The 27,192-nt window shown below is 41.5% G+C and overlaps 1 protein-coding gene across 1 annotated transcript; it reads left to right on the forward strand.

Moving 5' to 3' along the window:
- Window positions 1-528: 528 nt before the first annotated feature.
- Window positions 529-26,876, forward strand: zfyve26 (zinc finger, FYVE domain containing 26). The gene is made up of 43 exons (XM_070841867.1): window positions 529-567; window positions 1,441-1,728; window positions 1,893-1,968; window positions 2,162-2,248; window positions 2,459-2,608; window positions 3,030-3,369; window positions 4,252-4,376; window positions 4,610-4,774; window positions 4,873-4,961; window positions 5,054-5,205; window positions 5,311-5,523; window positions 5,854-6,459; window positions 6,711-6,875; window positions 7,145-7,296; window positions 7,432-7,675; window positions 9,794-10,057; window positions 10,229-10,348; window positions 10,642-10,812; window positions 11,082-11,315; window positions 11,614-11,719; window positions 12,010-12,866; window positions 13,275-13,474; window positions 13,874-13,978; window positions 14,109-14,231; window positions 14,617-14,793; window positions 15,368-15,617; window positions 16,190-16,288; window positions 16,628-16,815; window positions 16,978-17,114; window positions 17,652-17,680; window positions 17,900-18,036; window positions 18,313-18,533; window positions 19,427-19,574; window positions 20,374-20,583; window positions 21,365-21,580; window positions 22,571-22,768; window positions 23,414-23,494; window positions 23,593-23,720; window positions 23,851-24,025; window positions 24,225-24,284; window positions 24,542-24,724; window positions 24,862-24,912; window positions 24,996-26,876. The coding sequence occupies exons 2-43, from the start codon at window positions 1,538-1,540 to the stop codon at window positions 25,206-25,208; spliced, it is 7,836 nt and encodes a 2,611-aa protein (XP_070697968.1). The 5' UTR covers window positions 529-567; window positions 1,441-1,537; the 3' UTR covers window positions 25,209-26,876.
- Window positions 26,877-27,192: the final 316 nt, after the last annotated feature.

A 27,192-nucleotide genomic window follows, 5' to 3' on the forward strand; every position in this document is an offset into this window, starting at 1 on the left:
AAACTCAACTAAAGATCCAACTGCTCTCTTTTTCTGGAGCTTTCGACTGCATCACACGGTCCTCATCAGCACATTGTTTGGGACATCTCATTATCATGTATCCAAACACTGAAAATCTTTGGATTGCAAAGTTTGATCAGCTGCTGAGGCCCATGCTCAACCAGGTAGAAATTTTGTATTTGTTTCCAAGTTCACAAATGAGCTGCAAACTTCTTCAGCCACCATGTTGCTTTGTACTAATTCCTACAGATATAGAACACGTCAGTATTATTATATATAAATATATAATAAATTCAGATGTTACACAGTTGTTTGCTGGATTTCTAATTTATGGGTCCCCCTCTTAGAATGGCAGTATTTCCCACCGCACCTGAAGGCAGCACCTGGCCGTTCTGGAACGCCCCCCACGTGAGAACCTTTGACCAACCAGCGCCAGAGAATCAGCTGATTTTGTCACATGACCTTCGTTATCATGCACTTAGCCGCCTAGCATAACAGGGCAGGAGAAAGTAGCAGCCCGGGGTTGAACAAAACCCCAGTTTCGGGGGAAACACCACAAAGAAATGAGTAAGTAAATTTACTGAGTGCTCGTTAACTCCTAAACGCTTTAGGATTTGCGTCTGTCAGCTGCTACGGAAGTTAGCTAACTTAATGTTTCAGCTCCAGACAGTCAGCAGCATTTCTAGCTAATGGTAACGCTAACTAGTAACATCAGGGTAGCTGTCAGATCTGAGAGGAGGCGGTGAGGATGGAAATATTGGCATTTTAAAAGCGTTTCTTAAGGCGTGTTTAGTCGCGCTGACTGGACTGGACTGCTTGTTTTGATCCGTGTTGTTTGTTTGCACAGACAATTAAAGGTACAGATGATATAATTACATCGTGCTTAACATCTGTGGTACAAATCTATAATAGGGGGGGCATATAAATATAACTTCATACATCAAACTTACTAATATACTTTAGATTGTTCACTGATGCTGTCATATATGATTTACTGTGTAGAAGTAGGAGAAAACTAAAACTAAAAAAATCCAATTTTCATACTTTAAAAGAGAGATTTAAGAATTGTAAACAAACCCACTGTTTGTTAAATTAAAGCAACTAAAATTCAAGGACTTAGTTTAGATTTCAAATCGGCACAAATAATGTATACGGTAAATAAGAAATTACTACATGAACTTATCCAAAAGCTGTTTAAAATGAGAGAAAATCAATATGATTTGAGAGTGTGTATGTTTTAGAAACAAAGAATGAGGATTAATGTATGAAAAAATATGAAATAAATATGAAACAAACACATATTTACAGATGTGGGTACAATAAATTGTCACTATTTTTTTTTTATTGTTTTTTTTTTTTTGCCTTACAATCACCATATTCTTTTTGTTTCAAATAACAGTCACACTTCTTTGCTTTGCCTAAACTCTCTCTCTGTCTCAGGTGAGGAAGGCTGGAGTGTCCTCCTTGGCTGTAAGGAAGTAAAGGAGCCTCTCCAGTTGTGACCACTGAGCAGAGGAGTGTCAAAGTGAAAGTGGCCATGCATCCCTTCGGCTGTGAGGCTGAGAGCTCACTTCAGGACCTGTTTGACTACTTCAAGAGATGCCTGCAGCTTGGAGAGTGGGAGCTGGCAAATGCCTGTGTGCCACAGCTGGTTAACTCAACAGGAGGACTTTCAGAACAACTACGAGACATAATCAAAGCTATTGTCTGCCATCCTTACACTTTGAAGTGAGTCATGCAGCTGCATGTTCACCTATAATGGGTGTGAAAATGTTGTGTACATCAATGCATGATTGTTATTAGGTCTGCAACGATTCCCATCCCAAAACCTAACCTTTATGTTTGTATGTTATTTGTGCCGTGGAATTAATGAGTGTGTGTTTATTCTGTAGATGGGAGTCTGTCGGCAGTCCACACAAACTGGCTTGGTTTTGGCTTCAGGTTTTGGAGAAGTGGACAGAAGAGCAGGTAATAAGAAGAGCAGGCTTGAAGAATCAAGCTTTGCTGCTCTCTGTTGTACGTCTGTGACTGACGCCATGTTGTGTCATGTTGTGTCATCCTCATTCATTCTGTTGGTATTTGGTGAAAAGCCTCCTGAAAGACTGAAACAATACCAGCAGTTGGACATGATTACTCTACTCTCGTTTACTCTCCACTTAAGGTTCCTCTCAGCATCAGAAGAGAGCTGGAGTTCCTGCTGCTCCTGGAGGAGCTGGGGTCCGAGGGCATACCAGAGACTGTTCTCAAGGTTATTGTTATTTTGACTTTTGTCTGTAATCAAAAATATAGTTGCTAATGAACTAGTAAAAACTAGACTAGAAAACATTTAACCTTTTTTAACTAGATTTAGAGAGATGTTCACAAATGCTAAGTGTACTAAGATTAACGTGTTTTGTTCTGTTTTACATGTTGTGACTAGAGTGAGAATTTAGGACTGAGATGGATTATCTTTCAGCAGGAGTTGCATCAGGCCTTTTTGGACACACAGTCTGAACAAAAGGCTTCAGAGGGTTCAAGGACAACAGATGCTGCTGTTGAGTCTTGTCTAACAACCTTATTGGAGAAGAAGAAGCCCAGACTCGCCCAGTGTTTAGCACATTTCTTACAGGTAGCGTCAAACATGTTATAATGAAGCAGTTAAAATATGTATATAAAGTGCTATATAAAAATATAAGAATAGAACTTTAGGAACAAGTTTTTAATTTTTGAACTTATGTGCACATGAATTTATAAAACTGAAAAATCTCTCTCTATATATATGCACATTATTTACCTTGTTCAGGGTGTTTGGATTACAAAATAATCATCTGAAATGACATTAAGTGGGTCTTGATAAATGTACTATTGTTTTCAAAGTTATATATTGAGTTCTTATGTTATAAGATTATTTTTAACATCATATTGTACATGCAAATTCCACAGGTCCAGTTATAAAATGATCCATACTTTAATAGCTAATTGAAATTAAACTTGCTTTTGAGCGTATGTTTAGATTTTGCTCAGTTTGTTATTTTATTGGTCTCCTACAGGACCAGTCATGCACAGAGGGCCGTGCTCTGCAGCACACTTTCATCCAACACCTGATGAAGAACCTGGGAAAACCAGAGAGAAGTCTGGAGAAGGTGGAGGAGTGGGTGGAGGAGATTTATGCTGTGTTGTCCGTGATGCCACGGAGCTCTTGTAGAAGCGGCGGGCAGCTTGAGGCGCTGTGTGAGGCACTGTGGGCGGCCAGAGACGGGCCCCTGAAAGAGGAGAGGATCCTGAACTCTTTGCTTCGCCCTCGGTGTGACGCTCTCGTCTCTGTTTATTGTTCCACCGCCTTGAGACTGCAGAGGGATCACCTGCTGAGGAACGCACCTGACACACAAGGTAGTCTGGCTGTGTTCAGCACTGATAATGACAAGACATTTTTAAGGAAATTTGCTTATTCTGATGTTAAACTGGCAAATAACTCTTTCTTTTTTGACCCTTGAAGTCATCAGCACGTGTTGAGCATCATTTGATGCCCTACACTTAAACTAAAACAGATTTCAGTAGGAAGTCATAATGTGGCTCTGAAAGCAACCTTTTGTTTGTTTTGTATATTCCTATAAATCAGTTCCACATCTGACCTGTTTTTCAATTGTAAGTTTATCTTTTGTTTCATTGTACCAATACAAGTAAGATATATATATATATATATATATATATATATATATATATATATATATATATATATATATATATATATATATATATATATATATATATATATATATATATATATATATATATATATATATATATATATATATATATATATATATATATAGTCTTCTTTGTTTTCAGTGTTGAAAAGCAAATGCTGGCATAACCTCATTTTCCTCTTCTAATCACACTTCTGCTTCTGTGGCTTTCCTGACAGCTGCACTTGGTCTAATGCAGTTTTGTTAGATTTACTTTCATTTTCTGTTCTGCCAAAGTTAGAGCTAATAATGTGGCATTTTACAGTGGTGATCAATGGGCAGTTTGTGGTTCTATTCCTATAAAGTAACAACGTAGATTTGTATTTCAGCCGATGTTTTAATAATGACAAAAACATTTAAACATTTTTTTAAAGAAAGTAAATGCACATAACTTTTTATCTGACATTTCCCTACAATACAGACATTTTTATGTTCCATTGCAAAACTAGCATTGCTTTTTATAATATTACGGCCTGTTATTAATATCATCGGCTTGCTTCTATTATTCCTTCCTCCTTCCTCCTAGTGGACCTTCCTGAAGCAGAGAAGCTGACCCTCAGTTTATGTTGCCACAAGGATCGTCCATCCATTTGGAAGACCATTTATTTTGAGTGCCTTAGTAGCGGAAAGCATTTCCTTGAGCAGGTCTTGGTGAGTGTATCAGTACTGTTGGGAAAAATATTGACTTAAATGTACGGGTCACATACTGTTCTGAATCAGATTTAAATTTCTGCAAACGCTAATGTGTGTAGACATGTATTTCTGTGGCTTTGTAATTCGAAATGTCCTGCAATTAGTACTGGATCCCAGTGATCAAGTAAAGCTGGTTAGCAATCACATGTGATGAAATTCAATAATGTAATAAGATTGGTTCCTTCCTGTAGGTTACTGCGCTCGACCTGATTAAACACGAGGAGTTCTCTCAGCTGAAAGACTTACTGCAGCTGGAGTTCCAGCCTTTGTCTCGCCTGCTGTTGCTGCTCGGATGGACTCAGTGTCGCAGTCTGAGCTCGGCTCAAACGCTGCTCGGGGTCCTTCACCGAGAGCAGGTCAGAACTCAAATCGTTGTCCGGACATGCACACTGACCTCCTCCTTTACAGCCATTTAAGTGTTGTTTGCTGATACAGTCTTTTATCTGCTTTTCAGGCACCAGCCAATGACTCTGTTCTGCAGGAGTTTGCCAGTCTTCTGTCCTCCCAACTTGAAATACTTGAATGGTGTAAAAACAACAATTCGTAAGCGTTTGTTTTTCTTCTTTGAATGGCATTTAACTCCATCTTAAACATTATTTATTTTTAATGTGTACTTCTGTATTTTGTCTCTTTAGAGGGATTTCCATGGAGGCATTGCTGGCACAGCTTCACACTCTGGACAATCACTCTGCCCTCTACATTCTGCATTCCTTGACTCCTTTGGCTCAGTTTGAAGAGCGTAAGATACTGGATCTGCTGCAGCAACTGCCAAATTCACCAGGAACAGGTCAGCGTCTTGATCGTCCTCTTACTCGTTGGTGTCTAATAAAGTCTGAAATCAATTTTTCGGGTCAATTTCTAAAAGAATAATATACATTCTTTTCCCCTGCAGAAGACACAGAGTCTGTCAGTACTCTCAGTCCTGTTATGCAGAGGAATGTAGTTTTGTTTCAGGGCTTCTGTGCCATGAAGTATGCCATCTACGCTCTCTGTGTGAATGCACACAAATACTCAAATTGTGAGTGTGAGTCCATGCAGCAGCAAAAACATCATCAGGCTGATGAATCAGAAAAGGACCATAACCAAACTGCAGCGTCCTCAGAAGGTTAGAAGGTTTTTTTTTTTCGCCGCAAAGTTTTGATTTGATGATAAATGCTAAAAACATTTCCCGTTTGCTCATTTTAGCTGATTATAATCTTGCTTACAAAAACAGCAGACATTGATGTTCTGTGTAAACTGTGCAAATATACAGGAAACCACATTTCTTTTCATAGTATAAATATACCATACTAATACAGTACATAACTTCTTGATTGTGTTTTGATGTTACAACCAGAATCTTTGATTGTATAAAACTAGCAAGCTTCTTTTAACCCTAACCCTAGTTCTGACTGATATTCTGACCTCGTTCTTCTCTGTTTGTTGTTTTCTGCAGGTTGCCAGTTGTTGTTTCAGCACTACCTGTCAGAGTGTCAGCTCTATCTGGAGGCCGTGCCTGCCATGTTCCGCCTGGAGCTTCTGGAGAATATCTTTTCCCTTCTCTTTCTGTCCACCACTGACTTTGCCCAGCAGATCCAAAAAGATGCAAACTCAAATCCGGGCACTGCCACTCAGTCAGAGTATTTAGCAAATACAAGAAACGCAAATGGAGAATTGGGAACCAAAGCAAAGACACATGAGACTGAGTACAGCAGGAAGGAAAACCAGAAGCTACGTTCACATTCTCCAACACCAGCCCACCGTAGTCATCTGGACCTGGGACACTTTATCCAGAGCTGTAGGGGGTTTCTGGCTGATGTGACAGCTATGGAAGGATTTCTGAAGCTGCTGAAAGAAGGGTTGGAGGGCATGTGTGTGGTTGGCCAGCAGGAGGGACAGGAGGCGGGAAGAGCGCTGCTTCAAGAGGCCGAGGCGGTGGAGAGCCTCGGCTGCTCAGTGACGGCCGAGACATTCGGGGCTCGTCTGCAGAGGTTGTCCAAACGCACTGCAGAGGCTCAGTGGAGGCTGCAGATCATCACCAGCAATCAGGGCAGTGGATTTGGTGAGATGGTCAAGCTAAGGATATTTCTTTAGTTTTTACTTTTAGCTTTTTGATTTATCTTTCTGCAGGCAAAACACAAAAAGGGAAATCCACCGCCCAGCTGAAAGTCACAAACAATGGATGTGGCTCTTAATATCCTAACCAGTACATGTGTCTGTATGGTCATGCTTATGTTAGCGATAGGAGTGGACGGAGTTCAGATACAATATTGACATTAATTCTTTAAATCTTGATGGTAAATTGACTTGCAGGTGCAGAAAGTCCTCTCCAGATGTCGGCGGTCAGCTGTCCCGTCACTTCTCTGGGACGCAGCAAGAGCTCAAGCCTGAGGAGAAGGAAGAGACCAGGGAGACATGCTGCTGAGAGACAAACCTCAGTGGAGAAACACAATGGAGAAGTTAGCACGAGCACATCAGGTAAGGCATAAACAACAGCCTGCCTTTCACTGTACGTTTGCACATGCACTGCTTTGGTCTCTTAAATCACAGTGAAACAGATCGACTTTTTTATTTTCCACCAGTACATTTTTGTCTCTCAGAGAAGAATTGTTAGTGAATTCAGAATTCACTTTTTAAATTAAGTCTATACTTCTTTCCCATGACTCCAGTCCAGACCCTTGTCCCTGAGGGGAATTTAAAGTATTTCTTTTTATCGTAGATTTATGAGTTTATTTATCCTTTTTCAGATGGTGGAGGAGGGACCGCGGCAGGTTGTGTTGAGCTGGAGGTTTGTCCCTGCAGAGGCCCCCACAGCTGGCTGGTCCCCTCCATGCTGTCCCCTCCAGAGTCTCTACTCATGTCATGCATCCGCCGAGGGAACTTCATGGAAGCACGTCAGGTCTGTGTGGCAAACTGGACTCAAAACTGTATATTTGTTTTTTTGGATTTTTACTAACTTAAAAGTTAGTTAAGTATTGATTGTGTCTAAGAGACTCCTTAGATCAGTCCTGTGTGTTTCTTGGTTTGTCTGCAGGTGTCTCTGGTGTTTGATCTGGAGGCGTCTGCCTGTTGTGGCGAGCTGGTGTTCATGGAGCGCTACAAAGAGGTCCTGGTGGAGTTGGGACGGGTGGAGCAGAAGATGGAGAGCCAGTCTATGTCTTCATCCTCATCCTCCTCAGAGGGTTTAGGGACAGCAGCTGTTTCAGGCTCAGGGAGGAGTCGGCTGGGCAGCAGTGGGCGATCAACCCTGCAGGCCATCGGTAGTGCAGCTGCTGCAGGTTCAACATTATCTTTTCTTACTTATGATATAATATTACTGTATATAATGTATAGTAAACCACCTGTTTAAGTCGTATTCAAAGACGGCCTTGTTCTCCTTGTAGCACAGAGTCAGAGCGCTCTGATATACCTGCTTGCAGGTCTGGTTTAATCTGTTTTTATAGCACTTATAGCAGAATTTCTTTGAACACTGCCCACAGAATAGATGTGTAGCTGCGATGTGCAGCTGTGGCACAGACATGTAGGTGAGGAGAGCAAATAGTAAGAGCAAGTTGAGCTCCTTTTTATAAATGTACTACCCAGAGGTAAGGACATATCTGCCTGCCCTTTGAGGCTGCCTGTACTGTGATGTTGGAAAGAGGTTTAAGAATATTGTATTGATTTCATAGAGAAAAAATTCATACATTCATGTGTATTATGTGCTTTGCCACATGATATACAGTTGCAAGAAAAAGTATGTGAACCCTTTGGGATTACTTGGATTTCTGCATAAATTGGTCATAAAATATGTTCTGATCTTCATCTAAGTCACATCACTAGACAAACACAGTCTGCTTAAACTAATACCGCACAAAAAATTATACGTTTTCATGTTTTTATTGAACACAACATGTAAACATTCACAGTGCAGGGTGGAAAAAGTATGTGAACCCCTAGGCTAATGGCTTCTCCAAGAGCTAATTGGAGCCAGGAGTCAGCCAACCTGGAGTCCAATCAATGTGATGAGATTGGATGTGTTGGTTAAAGCTGCCCTGCCCTATAAAAAACACACACCAGTTTTGAGTTTGCTGTTCTCAAGAGGCATTGCCTGATGTGAACCATGCCTCGCACAAAAGAGCTCTCAGAAGATCTACGATCAAGAATTGTTGACTTGCATGAAGCTGGAAAGGGTTACAAAAGTATCTCTAAAAGCCTTGATGTCCATGTGTCCACAGTAAGACAGACTGTCTACAAATGGAGAAAGTTCAGCACTGTTGCTACTCTCCCTAGGTGTGGTCGTCCTGTAAAGATGACTGTGAGAGCACAGCGCAGAATGCTCAATGAGGTGAAGAAGAATCCTAGAGTGTCAGTTAAAGACTTAGAGAAATCTCTGGCACATGCTAACATTATTGTTGACTAATCTACAATAAGTAAAACATTAAACAAGAATGGAGTTCATGGGAGGACACCACGGAGGAAGCCATTGCTGTCCAAAAAAAACATTGCTGCACGTTTGAAGTTTGCAAAAGAGCACCTGGATGTTCCACAGCACTACTAGCAAAATATTCTGTGGACAGATGAAACCAAAATTGAGTTGTTTGGAAGGAACACACAACGCTATGTGTGGAGAAAAAAATGCACAGCACACCAACATCAAAACCTCATCCCAACTGTGAAATATGGTGGAGGGGGCATCATGGTTTGTGGCTGCTTTGCTGCCTCAGGGCCTGGACGGATAGCTGAATGAAAATGAATTCCCAAGTTTATCAAGACATGTTGCAGGAAAACTTAAGACCATCTGTCCGCCAACTGAAGCTCAACAGAGGATGGGTGATGCAACAGGACAACGACCCAAAGCATAGAAGTAAATCAACAGCAGAATGGCTTCAACAGAAGAAAATACGCCTTCTGGAGTGGCCCAGTCAGAGTCCTGACCTCAACCCGATTGAGATGCTGTGGCATGACCTCAAGAGAGCGATTCATACCAGACATCCCAAGAATATTGCTGAACTGAAACAGTTTTGTACAGAGGAATGGTCCAAAATTCCTCCTGACCGTTGTACAGGTCTGATCTGCAACTACAGGAAACGTTTGGTTGAGGTTATTGTTGCCAAAGGAGGGTCAACCAGTTATTAAATCCAAAGGTTCACATACTTTTTCCACCCTGCACTGTGGATGTTTACATGTTGTGTTCAATAAAAACATGAAAACTTATAATTTTTTGTGCGGTATTAATTTAAGCAGACTGTGTTTGTCTAGTGATGTGACTTAGATGAAGATCAGAACATATTTTATGACAATTTATGCAGAAATCCAAGTAATCCCAAAGGGTTCACATACTTTTTCTTGCAACTGTATGTATATACCATGTATGGTAGATAACTCAGGATCTGATTTCTGTGTGTGTTTCCCTGCAGGTGTGGCTTTCTACTCCATCTCAGACATAGCAGACCGTCTTCTCAGCACCCCTGCTCACCCAATGCCCTCACTGGAGGAAAACTACTGGCTGAACCGCTGCTCTGCAGACCCCTCTGGCCTCCTTAACACGCTGCTGGAGGAGCTCAGCCCAGCAGCCATGGCTGCCTTCGATCTGGCCTGCTGCCACTGTCAGCTCTGGAAGACGTCACGACAGCTTCTGGATACAGCGGAGCGCAGGCTCAACAGCAGCCTGGAGGCTCGAGGTATGCAGCCTGAAATGTAGTTATGTTAATGATGTATTGTAGATGGTGTATGTTACAGAACAGGTTTATTCTACCATGGTGTTTGGAACAAGATAAACTATAATTTTATGTGTTTATTAGCAGGTTTGCACAGGTGCTAATGTTGGTTTCCATCTCTGTCGTTCTCCTCAGGAGTAAGAACTGACCCTAAGGTTCCTCATTCTGAAGGGATCTGTGGATTTCCCATGGTATTACAACAGATCAACAAGATCCTGAATCATTCTGCCACTAATAAGGGCTCTGTCAAAACAGGTGAACTAGATCACACATACATTTTCATTAGGGGAATAAGAAAATGCCTATTTACATAGATAACAACATGCCAGTTAGTTTGAAGGGTTTAAAACTGACTTTAAAGGCTTTTTTTTACATCACACTAGCTTGGATTACAGGTAACCAGTTACTACTTGTAGTTGTTTTTCTGATCAAAAATCCATTTGTCTGGTAAGGTGATGGAAATAGCCAATTACACAATTGCAGATGCAAAATAACTTTCCTGACCGGCGATGTAATACAGAGAATGAACCGATTGTTTGTGGTCATAGAAGCTGTTGGGGAAGACCAAGTGTTTGCCAGCCCATTTGGTTGCTGCATCCAGGAAGTGCTCCTGTGTTGCCACCCAACACTGAGTGAAGAGTGCATCGCTGCTCGGCTCAGTTTAGCCCAACGTTTGGAGACCACCCTGCACATCCTGAGCACAGCTACGGACGGCACAGGTTGGCACAGTAACTGTTAACTTTTTTAACGTTTTGGTAGCCAAATTTATAAAACATTAGCCTATACAATGAACCTAATCCTGTCAATCAAACTGTATGTCTTGGAACTCTTTTGTATGTTTTCTAAAGTTTTTTTGGTTTTTTGGTGATAACTTCAGAACATCAGAAGAAAATTTCTGGCAGGATGGACGTTGTACCACCTGTGGTGTTTCTAGCATTGTCTGAGAGTCTAAATGTTCTGTTTATGTTTATGAATGCTTATTTAACAGAGGGCAGTCTGGGCAGCACTCTTCTGGCACAATTGGCTGATCAGGCCAGTCTCAAGCAATCGGAATTGGATGCTCACCCTGTGCGCTCCAGCATGAAGCAGCTGCTTCGTTCTCTGGACCAACTTTGCCCCTTCGAGCCAGACAGAGATCTCGCCAGACCAGATTATGTGCGCAGTTTCCTCGACTATGTCAACACACTAGCATCTGTGTTAGTTCGCAGCCTTGGTTCAGAAGGTAAAAGGATTTGTCAGTGAGGAGAAATGATGCGATTATTGTGTCTCTATGGGAAAGGGTTGCTGATGTAAAAACAGAAGTATGTATTTGGCACCAGCAACTTCTAGTATCAGTTCATTAAAAGTGTAAGTAGTGTAAGTGCATTATTCTGGTTGGTACTATGAATCAAAGAGGCAGGCACTTTTATACCAAATTACAGCCATTCTACCTAAATAGTGACAATACCAGGTACCATCAGTGACTCCTCTTTTACTTTTACCTGGTGTTCTTCTGATTTGTCTCTTGCTGTTTCTCTTAGATCAGAGCAGTGAAGTGAAGCTTGGGAATCCACTGCTGGTTTTGCTTCAAACCCCATTTCAGCTTCTCTCCCACCTGCTTTTTGACAGACAGGTGTCTCCTGACAGGTACTCACAATGGTTAAGTCCCATCAATGTGATTATCCATCATAAACTGTATAGAAGAAGTGGACGTCGTTACTGTGACGTCACCCATTGGTTTGTCGACCGCCGTGAGTTTGTCTTTGTGGGTGTCGCCATCTTGGTTTTTGGAGGCAGATGTAGAACAAAAGTAGGAGTAGAACAAAATGAACATCATGCTGCATTGAAGAAGACTTTAAACTACATGAGTGAGACCATAAAGTCATTAGCAAAGTGTTAAGTTTACTTAACTATTCCATGTCCTGTTTTATCTCCAGAGTGCTGTCCTTGCTGCAGCAGGAAGGTCTGCGACTGAGCGTCCAGCAGGTGATTGTCCAGCGATGCTGTGAGACACTGCCTGTGTGGACCTCCTGTCCAGGTGATGAAAGAGACTCCAGTCAGGCCAAGAAAGATGACGGAGTGTTCGATGCTGCCAATTTGTCTGTCCTGCTCCAACAGCATGCTCAGGAGCACATGTCAACTCTGGGAATCACACACCCTCGGTCTGAAGCGAGCTCCGAGTCTGAGGCCTCAGCAGATGACAGCTCCGCTACACCCACCAACCTCTCCACCTCGCCACCTTCTCATTCATCATCATCCTCCTCCTCCTCTTCCTCTTCTTCCTCTGACTCTTTCCTCCTCACGCCATCGGCCCTGTCTTTCCTAAAGTCTCGCTCCCCTTTACTGGCCACACTGGCATGCCTGAGTGCCTGCAAAGGAGAAACTACTCGGACACAATCGTCTGGATGGTCTGGTTATTTCCGTAGCAGCCGTAAAGAGGTTGTCCTAGATGGAGAGCAGATTTCTCGTGAAGCCGATAGCCTCCTGAGAGAGTTCCCTATTCTCCGAGCTTACCTTCATGCCATGGCTGAACCAGTGCTGGGCACCCTGTTAAGTGAGGGTGAGGAGGGTTCTGCTGGACTAGGGGCAGTTGTTTGTGGGAAACCCCTCGTCAGTCTCTTACTGTCAGGGGCGCAAGAACAAGTAACCCAGGCTTTGGCTGCTGAGGCCTTCCAGAAGGCTCTTTCCACAAGAGACCTGAGCCGAGCCCTCGGTCTGCTGGAGCTCTATGGGCACAGCTGCAGCCAGGAGGGGGCGCTAAGAGACCACTTGCTCGCCTGTGCTGCTTTAGAAGGTGAGGAATTATTCAAAATGCAAAAAGACAAGGTGTGCCTCAAATTAGAGATCCAACCTCATAAATACTGAGATGACAAAAATTTACTTTTTTTACTTTATTTAAATCTCTTTTCAATAAAGTCCTGGACACACTGGTATCAAAATTATGTAACATGAAAATAATAACATTTATAAAATCATGTGTGTTGACATAAAGAAAAAGGGAGAAACTGTTGCCTGACGAAGAGCACGAAGCTTAAAACCTGTTGCAATCAAGTGTCTCAGCAGCTCATCTTCTTTTCTTTTTGCCTTCTTGCCATGTTTTTGTGGATTCCCGGATACAATATATGTTGAATGCAGCAGTTACTTTACAGTTGTTATAAATGTAACTAACATGTTTGTTGTTAATCTGGTTTTTTACGTTCAGATGGAGAAGAAGGAATAGGTCAGCTATTCCGTGTACACGATGCTAACCTGCGAGCCCGAGTTGCCCTTCAGGCTCTGGAGCGCTGGCCTCTGTCGGCCTGCCTGGAACTGCTCGAGTTCTGCCTCAATGACCCAAGCACAGACACCTCTCTAACAACAGACTTAGAGCTCAAGAAGAAAGAACTGGACATCTATCACTGGGTAATTTTAGAGCTGGCCTGAGATTAAGTGATTTACTTTTAATCTCACTCTACAGCAAAGCGGTCATGCAAGAATTCAAACGTAGTAGATAAATATCCAAGAGGTGGAACTGAAACAGAGAGCAGAGTCATTGTTGATATCAAAACTGAGAAATGTATACCTGTCCTTGTAATCAAGCCAACATTTAGCTTATGTAACTGTGCTGTCTTTGTTCAGTATCGACTTTAGGTCCTTTATTGCACCTGGGAAACTTTTGACTTGAGTTTGGAATGCAGCATGTGTTCAAGCTTGTTCAGACTGTAGGCTGGCATGTAGGCACACATTCTTGAGTTACATAATTTGGCTTTGCATTGTGACATGAGACTTGTGACATGTCAAGTGTTTCTTCTCTTGTTACAGATGTTGAATTTACAGCCTCCATTGCCCTGGCATACATGGCAGGAGCTGAGGACTGAGTCTAAAACAAACTCTGAGTCCATGTTGTCTCTGATGCTGGAGGCAAAAGTAGGTACAACACACCTGCAGCTGTTTAGTTAGTCAACAGTTACCCATTGTATGCACGGTAGGATGTCAAATAAAAAAACTTAACACACACCTGCTAAATAAATATTTGTTTATTTGTCTTTTCATGCAGGAGTTTGCTCTTTGTGCTCAGTGGGTTGAGCTCTATCCTGTGTCCGACCAGCTGAGACTGAAGCTACAGACTGAGCATTTGCTTCATCTGCTGGAGAAAGGACACACAGATGAGGCCTTCCAGGTCCAGACCACTCAACATCTGGTTAACTTTAGATTGAAATCCACTTTTAGCTGTAGAAAACATTCATGAATTTGTAAGGGATCACTAATTTCGTCCCTGAGTTGACATTAACTAGTACTACTGATGTGCCTCTGTGCAAATATAACCGATTCCTTTGTATATATGTTATATAAATAAACTCAAATGAGAGTTACCAGCTAATATTGACTTGCTAACATTATACTCTGTTGTTGCCTTGAAAAATAAATCCTTCTTGTAGGTTTGTAAGGTCTTGAACATTTAAGACCAGATTCACCCTCTCCAAGTGTGATTTTCACAGCTATTATTTTGAAAGTTTTTTTTTTTTTTTTTTGGCTAACTTTCTTTGTCTCTTACTTATTTGAAGTTATTGGAGAGCCTCTCAGACTTTGTGGTCGGCCTAGACATTTGCGAGCACGCTCTGGACCGCCGCCCCGGATTGGCTGCCTGTCACTTCCTGGCTGATTACCTCACCCTGCATTTCCAGAGGCAGGTGTCTCCAGCACGTCGACGACACATCCACGCCCTCCATCTTGGCTCTAAGGTTTGTGAATGTGAAAAGAGGCACACTGATATCTTTTTTCCCCCAATACTATGTTCATTGTTTTTTTTTTTCCTTGTGAATAAACACTGAAATCATTTTTAATAGTATTAAGTAGTGACATCTGCAGCAGCACTCGTCTTTATGTTTCAAAGTGATGCAACATAAACGTAAAAAGCCAGTAATGCTTCATGAATATTTATCATCAAGCAATTAATAATTTCATTAAAATTTTAAGTAGAATTGTATCCACAGAAGTTCACTCCAAGCACAGGACATTTAATTCATGCTCATACTTTACATCCTCTTTGAGCTTTCAGGAATTGTAAAATCTCAACACTTGGTGTCTTTTCAATTCTGAAAATTGAGCTCTTTAACCTCCTGGGAAATGTTTAGTAATGGGGTACTATCTTCTGCTACAGAGTGATTTGGCCAAGTTGAGAGTCCTATACTCCAAAGACAGATCAGTTTTTGAAACAGTGGTGTGGGTAACATGGAGACATGGAACATTTTATACCATTAAAGCATTGTTCCCCAGCAGTAGTGTTAGTATGAGTGGATGTGTTTTGTCCTCCAGCTGTTGCTGACTCTGCCCCCAGCGGCCAGGCAGGACTACTTCCCCCTGCTGTCGGAGCCCCTGCTGATGCTCGAGCAGCTGTTGATGAACCTGAAGGTGGACTGGGCAGACGTGGCGGTGCGAACCCTGCAGAGCCTCCTGGTTGGTCAGGAGGCTGGCTTTGGTGCAGAGGACATTGATAAGCTTCTGGCAGACTACGCCTGCAAGGCTCTCGACTTCTCCTGTGCCCCCAAGGAGAGGGCTCGATCTGGTCAGCACTGAGTGACTCTTTATATCACTGACGCATGCAAACAAACACAGATCATTAGAAAAACATTACCAAATTCTGGCATGTAACGCATTCTTAGTCTTACTGATTCTTTGAGATATTTCCCAATTTAGATAATAGTTTAGCTAATTTTTTGGCAACGTATGTGTACACCTGCATTGTGCTGAAACAAAATTAAACAACAAAAACCATTTGAGAAGTTTGGCTTATATTGTTATATACAAAAAGATTTGATAGAAACATACATTTGTCAGAGAAGGCTTTCAAAAAGAGTTGTTTTCGTATCAGTGTTGTTATTGAAGTTTTTAAAAACCTTAACACTGGAACATAAACCGCACCAAGTACATACAAATGTACACATACCAGCAAGGACTTTATTGCCCTCAAGCTGAATTGGCTTTGCACCAACTGTGCATAAAGTTCAGAGGCTTCGGGAAATAAATTGTTGCTGGTTTGTAATCAACCTTAAATGTACTTCTGCTCCAAGGAATACTGTGTTCTATTTCTGCTAATGACCGGAGCAGCTTGTGCCTAAATGACTGCTTATTTTTCAGACTCTGTAATCAGCCTCCAGGATGCTTTGATGCAGTGTCCTGCCCAAGACAGCAGCTCCCAATCGTCTGCTCGAATTGAATCTCCACCTCCTTCTACAGGTGAGACCTTTGGATGTGTTTCAGTAGTGGTTTGTTACACATCCACAGGGCCCTGTGGGTGCAGTCGTCCACATAACAGCACTGCTGGACTTTATTTGTTCTTGCCCAAGGACACCTCAGCTTGGCAACTAGTTCTCTTTTCTATAACCACAATGGACTTTTGCACATTGATCAAATATTAATTTAATGAATTGCGAATCAAGTTATTTTTTGGGTGGTGTCTCTGATGTGGGCATTTAGTGTTAAGCTAAAACTACTACTACTATTGATTAAAGTTCCTGATTTAAAACTTGTGATCTTCATTTTTCTGATTGTTTCCTCTCATGTGTTTGATAACAGGCAGCACCCCGACACACACCACCTCCTCCAACAGCACAGACAGGGAGAGGGATCGAAGCTCAGCAGGGAGAAAACGCAGCTCGCCTGCCAAGTTCCAGCCTCCTGACCAACCCCCGGCCCGCAAAGACTGGGTCCCTGACACCCATCAGCACGTGTGCATGGTCTGCCAGCGTGAGAGGTTCACCATGGTGAGTGGGCAAAATGCCATCAGATTCACTGTTGTTGTCGTGAATTAAAGAGAAGAACTTGCTAATATATGCAGTGCAGAGATACTACAATGAGAACAACTTTCATATTTACATTTTCTCAGTTCTTAATTGTTATTTGTTTACTTTTTTCTCTGCTTTTAGTTTAACAGACGGCATCATTGTCGCAGATGTGGTCGTCTGGTTTGTCACGGGTGTTCAGAGCACAAGATGCTTGTTGAGGGCTGCCCAGGAGATGAAGTCAGAGTCTGTGACCAGTGCTACGCCTACTTTCACCCAGAGTAAGAGCTCATAGATTGAAAACCTCACTTCACTTCCAATAAAATCTTTTTTTTTAACAACATAATTACTGTATTGACAATATTTTTTACAGACCACAGGACTTTCTGTAGTCATGGGTAATACTGAATATCAGCAAAATCATAGTCGTAATATAGAAAGGACACAAAATTCACAGGAATTTTACAGCATCATTTCAAACACGTACAGCAGATTTTCTCTTGCAACCAGTTGCACACATTCACATTTGAGAGGTGGTTGTCAGTTACTGTATATGGACTCTTACCTGGAATAAATCAAAGTATTTATTTTTTTTATTGGAAACCAGACTTTGTACCACTTTTCAGTTGAGTTTCCAGTGTTCGATCTGAAAAAATTGATCACGATGGTTTAAAAAGGCTCATTCTTTACTATAGCAAGTCATGGAATTTTACAGGGGAGGCCATGACGGGAACCATGCAAGAAAAGATGTAGATGCATATAAAATCAGTAATGCTGCTGTTCATTTATTGTGCTATTTTCTTTTTTTCCATGTGCAGTTCTGACGATGAGCTGGAACCAGCTGAAGGTAAATTAGATAACATCAGATATTTTATGTTGTGCACTCTCATCTGATCTGTTTCCTTTTTGCTGTATCAGAGTGAGAAAATTGTTCTTTGGTTTTTCAGTAAAAACAGGATGTAGGACTTACCTTGGCATGCCTGTCACATTCTCAAGTCACTAATGTATAGAGGCTATTATGATAAGCGCTCACCCATTCGCTCTCTGCTTCTCTGTCTTCGGGCAGTGGCTGGAAGCCCTGTGGTCAAAGAAGAAGCTCTAGATGGGATGCTGCATCTGCCTGAAGTGGTCCAACAACAGATCCAACTCGGCACAAACCCTGCAGACAACCAGCTTCTGCGGAGCGAGTTCTACTATGAGCAGGTCTGAATTTGAACTTTCATCTTTATACAGGATCAGTCATTTTCAGTTTGTTGCAGGTGATTTGCAGTAAGAGCAACAACAGCAGCAACATGTCAATAATCTTAAATTCAGAACAGAATTTACAGTGTGATTGAATGCAGATTAGCAAGTCTAAAGCTGAAATTACTTCTAGCATTTCAAATAGTTGGCAGGGCACTTCTTATTCAGATGTCTAATAGTAGAGTTAACTTAGGGAGAACAGTGAGACTCATCATGGTCTTTTGCTGAAACTCCAAGGCTCCCAGTGCGTACCTCTGCGTGGCGATCTTGTCTCTGCACAGTGACCAGACAGCCTGCGGTCATCAGCTCATCAGCCACTGCCGCTCACTGTCTTGTAAGCTGACCAATCCAGAGGTAGACGCCTGCCTCCTCACCGACATCATGAGGCAGCTGCTGTTCAGTGCTAAGCTGATGTTTGTTAAGGTTGGCCGCAGCCAGGATCTCGCATTATGTGACAGGTAAGATGAAACACCAAGCCATTATGACATTAACATTTGTTTCATTTGTTTTTAACGATGCTGGGCAGTTATTTAGATGGTGGGGAAGTGAGCATGAGACAGATCAAGAAAGGAGATGTGCTAGAGATAGATCTGATAATAACAGGCATGACAGGGGAAGTCATCTTGCCCTAACAAGCCTCCCCATGGCGCCCAATTTGAATCAAATTTTAGAAACCAAAACTTCCGTTCTACAAAACTTCTACTCTTCTACTGTAAAAGACCTGCACATTTATTTATTACAGCTAATGGCTTTGGATCTTCAGGTCATTTTTCTCTTGCATCTGATTTTTTTGTCATGTCAAAACTTTTCATTTAAAAAAAATGTCTGCTGGCCGCCTTAATTCTCCAGCCCCCTTAACTCAAGTGAAAACCTCTGAGTGGATGACTCACTGGTATGTTTTGACTTTAAAGCTGCATTCTGCATTGGCACATGCATTACCATGTGTCAGTAGGGAAAGCTTCATTCTCTATGAGTCCAGTACTATAAGGGGCCCCTCTCACAAGGACACATATTGATTTAGTTTTAATCTAAAGCATATTGATTAATGCAGTTTAAGCTGTTGCATTTTGAAAAAGCAGATGTGTCGGGTTCACCTAATGAGGACGTCTGAGGTCAAGTCAGATGAGCTGTCAACCACAGGAAGTACTCTGAAATGACTTCCATCAGATCTAAACTCACTGATACTGATTGCATGTTCCTGTGTGTCACTATGTAGTAATCTCATGCACTCTAGGTATTACAGTATCTTACTGACTGTGTCTTCCTTTATCTCTGTTACACAAACACACTTACACACAGTGGATTTTTTCACAGTTTTGCGTCCTCTTTTATTTACTTTTTGTTTCCACAGTTACATCAGTAAAGTAGACGTGCTCAAAATTCTAGTGACGGCCAATTACAAATATATCCCCTCTCTGGATGACATTCTGGAGACATCTGCTGTCACACGTCTCCGTAACCAGCTGTTGGAAGCCGAGCACTACCAGCTAGCAGTGGAGGTGAGGCAGTATGCGGTTTTTTTTGTTTAACCACTAGCTGCTCTTCATCTGCAGTTACCGGACAGGTAAACACAAGCACTGTAAAAATGTGCTAAAAACAATCAGTGAAAGTGCAGTGACTCCTCTTGTCACATTTTAATCATCCACCCAACGTTATGCAATATAAACACCCCCTCCACCCCAGTCCTGCTTCCTTAGTTTCCTTTATCTGTAGCACAGTACCTGCCAAGATGTTTGACTGGCCAGTGGCTCTGACATTTTATACACTTCATGCTTGTAATTGCATAATGTGTTGATGTATCAGGCATGATCGTTTATTAGCAAGCAGACCAGTCTCCTTAAGACAATTCAAATAAAAAATACTTGAAATCAGGAGTTTATCAGAGGTTTCACAATAAAATACTACTGTGGGATAAAAAATGTGTTGCTAGTTGTGTAATTTCACAGAGCATCAGAGTTCGGACCAGTCTTTTAAACTTTTACCCCCAGATGGTCAGAATTAGCAATAGCAGGCACCTTACAACCAATTTATTATTTTGTGGGATTTATATTTTTTATTTTATTTTATTCTTATTTATTCGTTTATTTATTCATTTGTATTGATTGATTGATTGATTGTTTTAAGGGCTGAGAGAGCTAGGGCATATGCATTTCATTGCATTGAATGTACATGGTTATGTTTTTAAGATTATGACAATAAACTTGCTGCCAAAATTCAAAGAGAATTCAAACAAACACTCACAGAAATTAAATTCCATGGCTGATCTTATTATCACCGGCTGTCTGGCTGCTGTGCTAGGTCTCTACCAAGAGTGGCCTGGACCCCGGCGGTGTGTGGCAGGCATGGGCGATGGCATCACTGAAGGCAGGGAACCTTTCAGGAGCGAGGGAGAAGTTTGTCCGCTGTCTGAAGGCTCCAGTGGACCGCAATCAGCTCAGTCTGGGTCCCTTACTGCTGCAGGAAGTTGTTCAGCACCTGGAGACCAGTGTACAACCCACTCTGGCCACGGTAGCGGTCTTATTTTTTATCTAACCAGCATCACTGCTGCAGTGTGGAAGGAGTGCTACAGTCTGAGGCCTCAATTATAGCCCATACAGTGACAGAAAATATCCAGGGCTGTGTCATTGTCTCCCTTTGTGAACATGTTAGACATTTCCCAACTCTCCACCTAGTTGGCATTAGTCACAACATCATTCTCAAATGCTAATATAAAACCAAATTAACATTTTTAAAACAAACATAATCTTTCATGCAGCTGGAAACCAGTTCTGACTGGCTCTGATCTTTGCAAAGGGAGCTTGTAAACTTGCGTAATACCCTTTTTAAAATGATTTGTTGTCCTTTATTATTGGTGCAATAACGCAGTAGTATGTGACGATTTTTTTTTCCAGCTACAGATATAAAATCAGTAGCTCATACTAAAGCAAAACACACCCCAGCTCTGGTACATGACACCGTAGCCGTCTGCCACGTTTTAATTTGGTCACATCACACAGGTGGTTAGTAAGATAGTAATTTCAAGCATGTGTGGTTTCTGTTGGACAGGTTTACTTGGTAGTTTCCAGCTTTGTTTAGTACATGTGCATCTGTATTCTTCAGGAGCTAGTGGTTGTGGTTCGACCTTATCATACTATAAAAGCACCACTGCAAGAAGCTTTTTGTTGCATAATGTTAAATTTAAATGAATTATATACACACAAAGTGTTTTGATGCTTGCTTATATGCACATATGCGCTCTTGATCTCTGTGTGACATGTGTGTTGTCTGCGTGTTCGTGTGTCCGTGCCAGTCTTGTGGTGAAGACATCTTGGCATCCCTGCGTGAGCTGGAGGACGCCCTGTGCGAGGCTGCTGCTGTGGATCGACCAGAGGGTCAGACGCAGAGCAGCAGCCACCACCAGGAGTGTCTCTACTACCTGAACACATATGGCACTCACCTGGCACTGATAAGCTTCTATATGCGTCATGACTGCATGACGGAAGCCCTGACACACCTACTCAAGCAGGTGAGGCTCAGTATTTTCTTTATTTCTCATGCAGATTTTTATTGTTATTATTATTACATGAATATAAAGTAATGAAACAGATTGTTTCGCTATTTAATACATAATGTAACCTCTGTTGCTGCTGTAATATGTAAATGTCCCCCTATGGGGGATCAATAATCTTAATCTTAATGCTGGGCATTATCAATCCCTTTGACTAGGACGGCTTCACCCATGCACAGGGGTTAAATTGGGACAGGGCTCTCTGGGGATCAGCCCCAGCACATAGGCTTACGCCCCGTGTACGTGGTCCAATGACACGCTTTTCGGGCAGGTCCGCAGTGCACCAAAAGCCCAAGTTTCACTGCTGCATCTTTCTGGCTTGTTTTGGCAGTTTGTCACGAGCTTTGAGGAGATTACATTTTCCACGGAAAGAAAATGACTTTCCTTTTCCTGTTATGACTTGAATGTGCATGCAGCCTCAGGTTGGAGGCAGATGTGTTACAGTGGGGCAAAGCAGCCTATCATGGGAGTAAAGTTAAAAATATTGAATTACTTTTTTAAAAATATGTTGTCATGTTTATAAAGATCCAAAATAAACACAGTAAGCAGACTACTTGATTACTTTAAATGAATTACTTAAGCAGCATTTGTAGAGGAATGATTCTGTCTCTGGCTTTTTAATCCATTTAAGCTGTTGATCGCTGTAATTGTGATCACTATAATCAGTTTCCACTGTGGTTTAATTGGAAAAGTCAGAATAATCATCATCTGATCCCACTTCAGATATGATTTAAATCCCTCTTCTGTTAACAAGACCTCAAAGCTGGCAGGATGTGCTGTCACCCAAACTCTGTGTGCTGAAAAAGGTCCATGTGGCTTTGGTTTCGTCCTGTTGTACTTTTAATTGGACACAAATGCAACAAATTACATTTTAATACCCTGTTTGTACCAAAGAAATAAGCTGTAGGCAGTTTGACATGTTTACATGTTTCTGCTTTGATTCCTCAGGACTGCCCTGAGGAGGTCTTTCTTGAGGGCGTGTTGCAGCCCAGTCTGGAGCGCGGGCGTCTTGGCATGCTGCAGGGGATACTGGAAAAACTTGACCCTGGCCTGGAAACATGCAGCCGCTACCTCATCGCCTCGTGCCAGTTCCTGCAGCGACGGGGATACTATCACACGCTCTACCAGCTCCAGCAGTTCATGATGGTTAGAGTCTCTCTGATCTCTTTTTTTGATAAGATTTGTTTTAAAAATGTTTTGATTTTCATCATCTTTAGAAAGTGAAAAGAAAGAGCAGTGAGTTTCCTGGCTTGGTTAAAATACCAGAAATCAAAGGTACAGACCATGCAGCCTAAAAAAAGTCTCTCTTTTTCTCAAAAGGCATTCTGTTGGTCTAGTATTTAAGTGATGTACCATATAATTATATACTGAACCAGTGGTTTCAGATGGTTTTTGCTCTTTAGCCCTTAAAACTAAGCAATGTCTGAAGCCTAAAGAGGTAAAACTATACAATATTTTTCAGGAAAAAAGCAAAGATGAGAGGAAAGTTTGAAAAATAAATGCTTTTGTGTAGCAGATATTTATTTTTTCTTATTTTCTGCCACATCATCAATCATGTGCAACCCATTAGATTCATCTTGTGCCTCACTGAAGGGGTCCTGACCCCTTGGATGGGAACCACCGCTCTATATAGTCAGTCTAATAAAGGCAAAAAATGCCAACAAGTCCCAAAAAGGATCAAGATAATTTCATTTGTTCTAAGTTCATAAGTGTGATCATGTTGTTAGATTTTTTTTTTACAATTAAATGATACCTTTTCAGTGATATGTAAAATGCTGTTTACCTGTACAGGATCATGTGCGTGCAGCCATGACTTGTATCCGATTCTTCACACACGGAGCCAGTTCGTACCTAATGCTGGGAGAGCAGCAGGTAGGTTTTTCTACAGCTATGGAGTTGACCACACTTCTAAAAACAATCTCTGCTCACATGAGAAAGTTGACCATGTCCTTTACCTCAACCTTGTGCAGCGCTGGTTGGTCAGAGCCAAAGAGCACCTGAGAACATACCTGCAGGAGCAGCAAGGTCGGGGTTCTGGGAGGAGAAAGTCTCAGGTCAACTCATTCAGGAAGATGATGTCGTCCACTGACGTGTCCAGGTTATTTAACATCCCTCACTGTTGGGACCTTTATATTTGTGCTCCATTACTGCCACTTCTGCTTTGCACTACAGCCTTTTTGCTCTTGTTTTTTTTTTTTTTAATTATGGACCTCTCCTGTTTTTGTCAGGCATATGAACACAATTGAGCTTCAGCTGGAAGTGACCCGTTTCCTCCACCGCTGTGAGACCACGGCCCCCTCCAAGGCTCCACAGACCAATTCACCTTCCTCCAAGTCCCCTGGATCCAGCTCACCACCTACACTGTTTGGAGGAAGCCCCATGAAAGTTGAGGTTGCCTGCAAGGTGAGGTTCCCGGATGTGATTATCCCAGCACTGAACATTGATCCTATACTGTTTTAAATGCACTTATTTTCATAGAATCTGTATGTATGTGTTGTTAATTAAGAATATCAAATGTCTTTCATGTATATATGGATATAACAATATTCTGTTGAAGGTTTATCAAATATCAATAACACATCTTTAATTTGTGCTATTGCAGGTGATGCTTGGAGGAAAAAACATAGAAGAGGGTTTTGGCATTGCATATAGAGTCATACAGGTATTTTTCTTTGCTATATATTTTTTTACACATCACATTTTTAACCAGCCAGCTCTTCTTTGCCCCATGGCTAACTTTCCCACCATTCTCACCTCCATTTTTTGTGTAAATCTAAATTTGTTTTTAATATCCTGCTAACAGACACAAAAAGCCAAGCAGTCAAATGAATTTTGTTTGTATTTCCCCAAATTGCAAATCATACATTTGCCTCTAAGGATAAAAAACATTTGTTTACTTGTCTTCTTTTCCTGCCTCAGGACTTCCAGCTGGAGGCCCAGGCGGTTTACGTGCGTGCCGGCCAAAGGCTTGTCCGACAGAGGCAGTACGGAGCCGTACGGCAGCTGCTCAAATGTGTCAGCGAGTCAGGCAGCGCTACCAAAAACGACTGTGACGCCCTCATCCTCAGCTGTGTCTCCATTGCAGATAAGGGACCTGCCGATGTGAGTGACCTTTTTAGATAGTAGAATAAAGACAGAAGATGATAAGACATTGAGTTTACTATGATTACAAATCATGACCATGACATGGCTCCATGTTGTCTGTCTTTGAAACTTTTGTCGTCTTTTGTCTGATTTAGGCTAAGGAGCTGGAAAGTCTCATTCTGGAGACAAAGAGCACAGAAACCAAGGTAGTTCAAGTTCTTTATTCTTGTCTGCCTGTCACTATTATTGCTTTTCTTGCCTTAGGCTGTTTTGCATCGTCCCTCTGCAGATCAAAGCCTACCTCCTGTGCAGTAAACTGCGACCAGCGTACCTGCTGGCGGTGAAGCTGGAGCCGAGCCGAGCGGGCCCGTTGGTCCAGGACGTCCTCCATGCTGCCGAGGGAGCACAGGACTCAGTGATGCAGAATATCTGTAGCCAGTGGCTGTCTGAACACCACAGCAAATCATCTCAGCAGCACCAGGGCCGGCCCAATGCCAGGTAAAGCTGACAGCACAGTCGGCATAGCAAGGGATTACACATCCAGCACTTGAAAAGACATTAGTTGCAAATGAAGCGCAATTAAGAGGATCCAGGGTTTCTAGTGTAGTACAATTCTATAAAATGTGTTGGAAGGTGAATGATTAGCAAGCTTTCATATAAATATGGCACAAATGCACATTGTATGGTACAAGAGAGCAGTTGATGCACGTTACATGTGGTTCACAGCCGCAAATTATCATGATGTAGGTAAAATAAGTTTCTATTTCAGTGGAAACATCTAGAAACCCTGATGATCACTATCTCTTTGTTTGTGTGTCCTTCCTGTCTGTAAAACTAACAAATCACCACTGTGCTTTATTTCTTTTCTGGAAATAGTCTGCTGATATCTCTTACAGAGTGACAGCAACTTTTAATTAATAAATCTAAACCGAAACAGTAGTTAGACAATATTATCTTGACTAAGATTAATCTCCTACCTCGGCCAAAAGGGAACATATGGTTGACTGACTGGAAGGCCTCTGACAAATGTGTTGTTGTAAGTCTTTTTTTGTTTTCATTTTTATGTCCTTATTGTCTATATATGTGTGTGAATATGGTTTTTACTCAGACTTAAATGTAATCAGATGTCCTCAAGCAATAACAGACGTGTCTAATCCTCGAAGAAGAGACTCAAACATGGAGAATCTTGTGTTTGTTATCCTGATGAAGCTGTTTTAGCTGATGTTGTACGGCACATTTAATGGCCAGCTCACAGCGTATATTCCCTTTTGGTAAGGGAAATTAAGATTAACCAGAAGTATTTTATGGGCATTTAAGATGTTGAGAAATGTGCTAAAAACATAAAAATACAGATAAAGGTACAGAAAGGGACCCAGTGATAGATGATATTATAGATGAAGTTAAATCCATTATTGAAAATCTCTTCTCTATTCATGACTGGATCGCTAGTTTTTCTGTCTCATCTTGTGTCTCCTTTTTTGGTTAAAATTACCCACCGTTGCTAATTTTAAATCATGCTTCACTTTGTTCTCATGGGAGACTTGTCCCATATCTGTTTAAACTATTTAAATCACTAATGATTCAGTCAAATATTGTTTAAAAAAAGGGATTTAACTTTTGCCATATGTTTTTCTTTTAATGTGTAATTTAATTTTTGCCCATTGTCTTCACAAACCTACTCCCTGCCCAAAGCAACCATTGTCCCCATAAAACCTATTTTCAGTTTACTTGCATACAATTTTGCTGAAACTGCCTTTTCAAGGTTACCAGAATGTGTATTTCAGAGCTGCTCTGATTACATGGTCAAGACGTACATCTTTATTAGGAGGAGACCCTGTTGTCCCTTTGCTTCCCTCTGCTGCACTAGTCTGAAGACTGAGACAAATCCTCCTGTGATGATAAGTGTTGATCGGCATGAGATGAAAAGAAGACCTTTGAGATGCACGCATACGACATTCTTGCACTCTAATCCTCCTTAACTTTGACTGTTGTCTCATCACTGCCGCACTTTATACTGTAGTGACTTTAAAGAATAAACTGCTTTTGGTAAAAATTGTAACACATGCAGAAGAGTAACTCCTTTGATGATGCAGGGACTAAAGCTGTTGAAATGTAAATGATTTCTCCGTTCCCTGTCAAAGAAAATGGAACAATAAAAAACGTGATTTACAGAAATATGGAATACTACAACTTAATGCAGACCAGCTTCTTACGGGAAAAGAGAAGTTTGACATTTTGGGAAACATGATTATTCTCTATCCTGCTAATTAGCTTGGTGAGACCATTGATACAGCTCTTTGGTTAGCAGAGTAGAATAGAATAGAATAGCTAAATAAGAAGCTACCTTATACCAAGTGAACTTAGCCAGCTGTTAGCTTTAGCTTCATATTTAGCATACAGACATGAAAAGTGCTGACAATATTTACTCTTGGCAATAAAAGTGAATAAGCTTACTTCCAAAAATGTCAAACCTTTCTTTCCATTGT

This window comes from Pempheris klunzingeri, chromosome 13 (genome assembly GCF_042242105.1).
Source record: "Pempheris klunzingeri isolate RE-2024b chromosome 13, fPemKlu1.hap1, whole genome shotgun sequence".
In the NCBI taxonomy this organism is placed as follows: Eukaryota; Metazoa; Chordata; class Actinopteri; order Acropomatiformes; family Pempheridae; genus Pempheris; species Pempheris klunzingeri.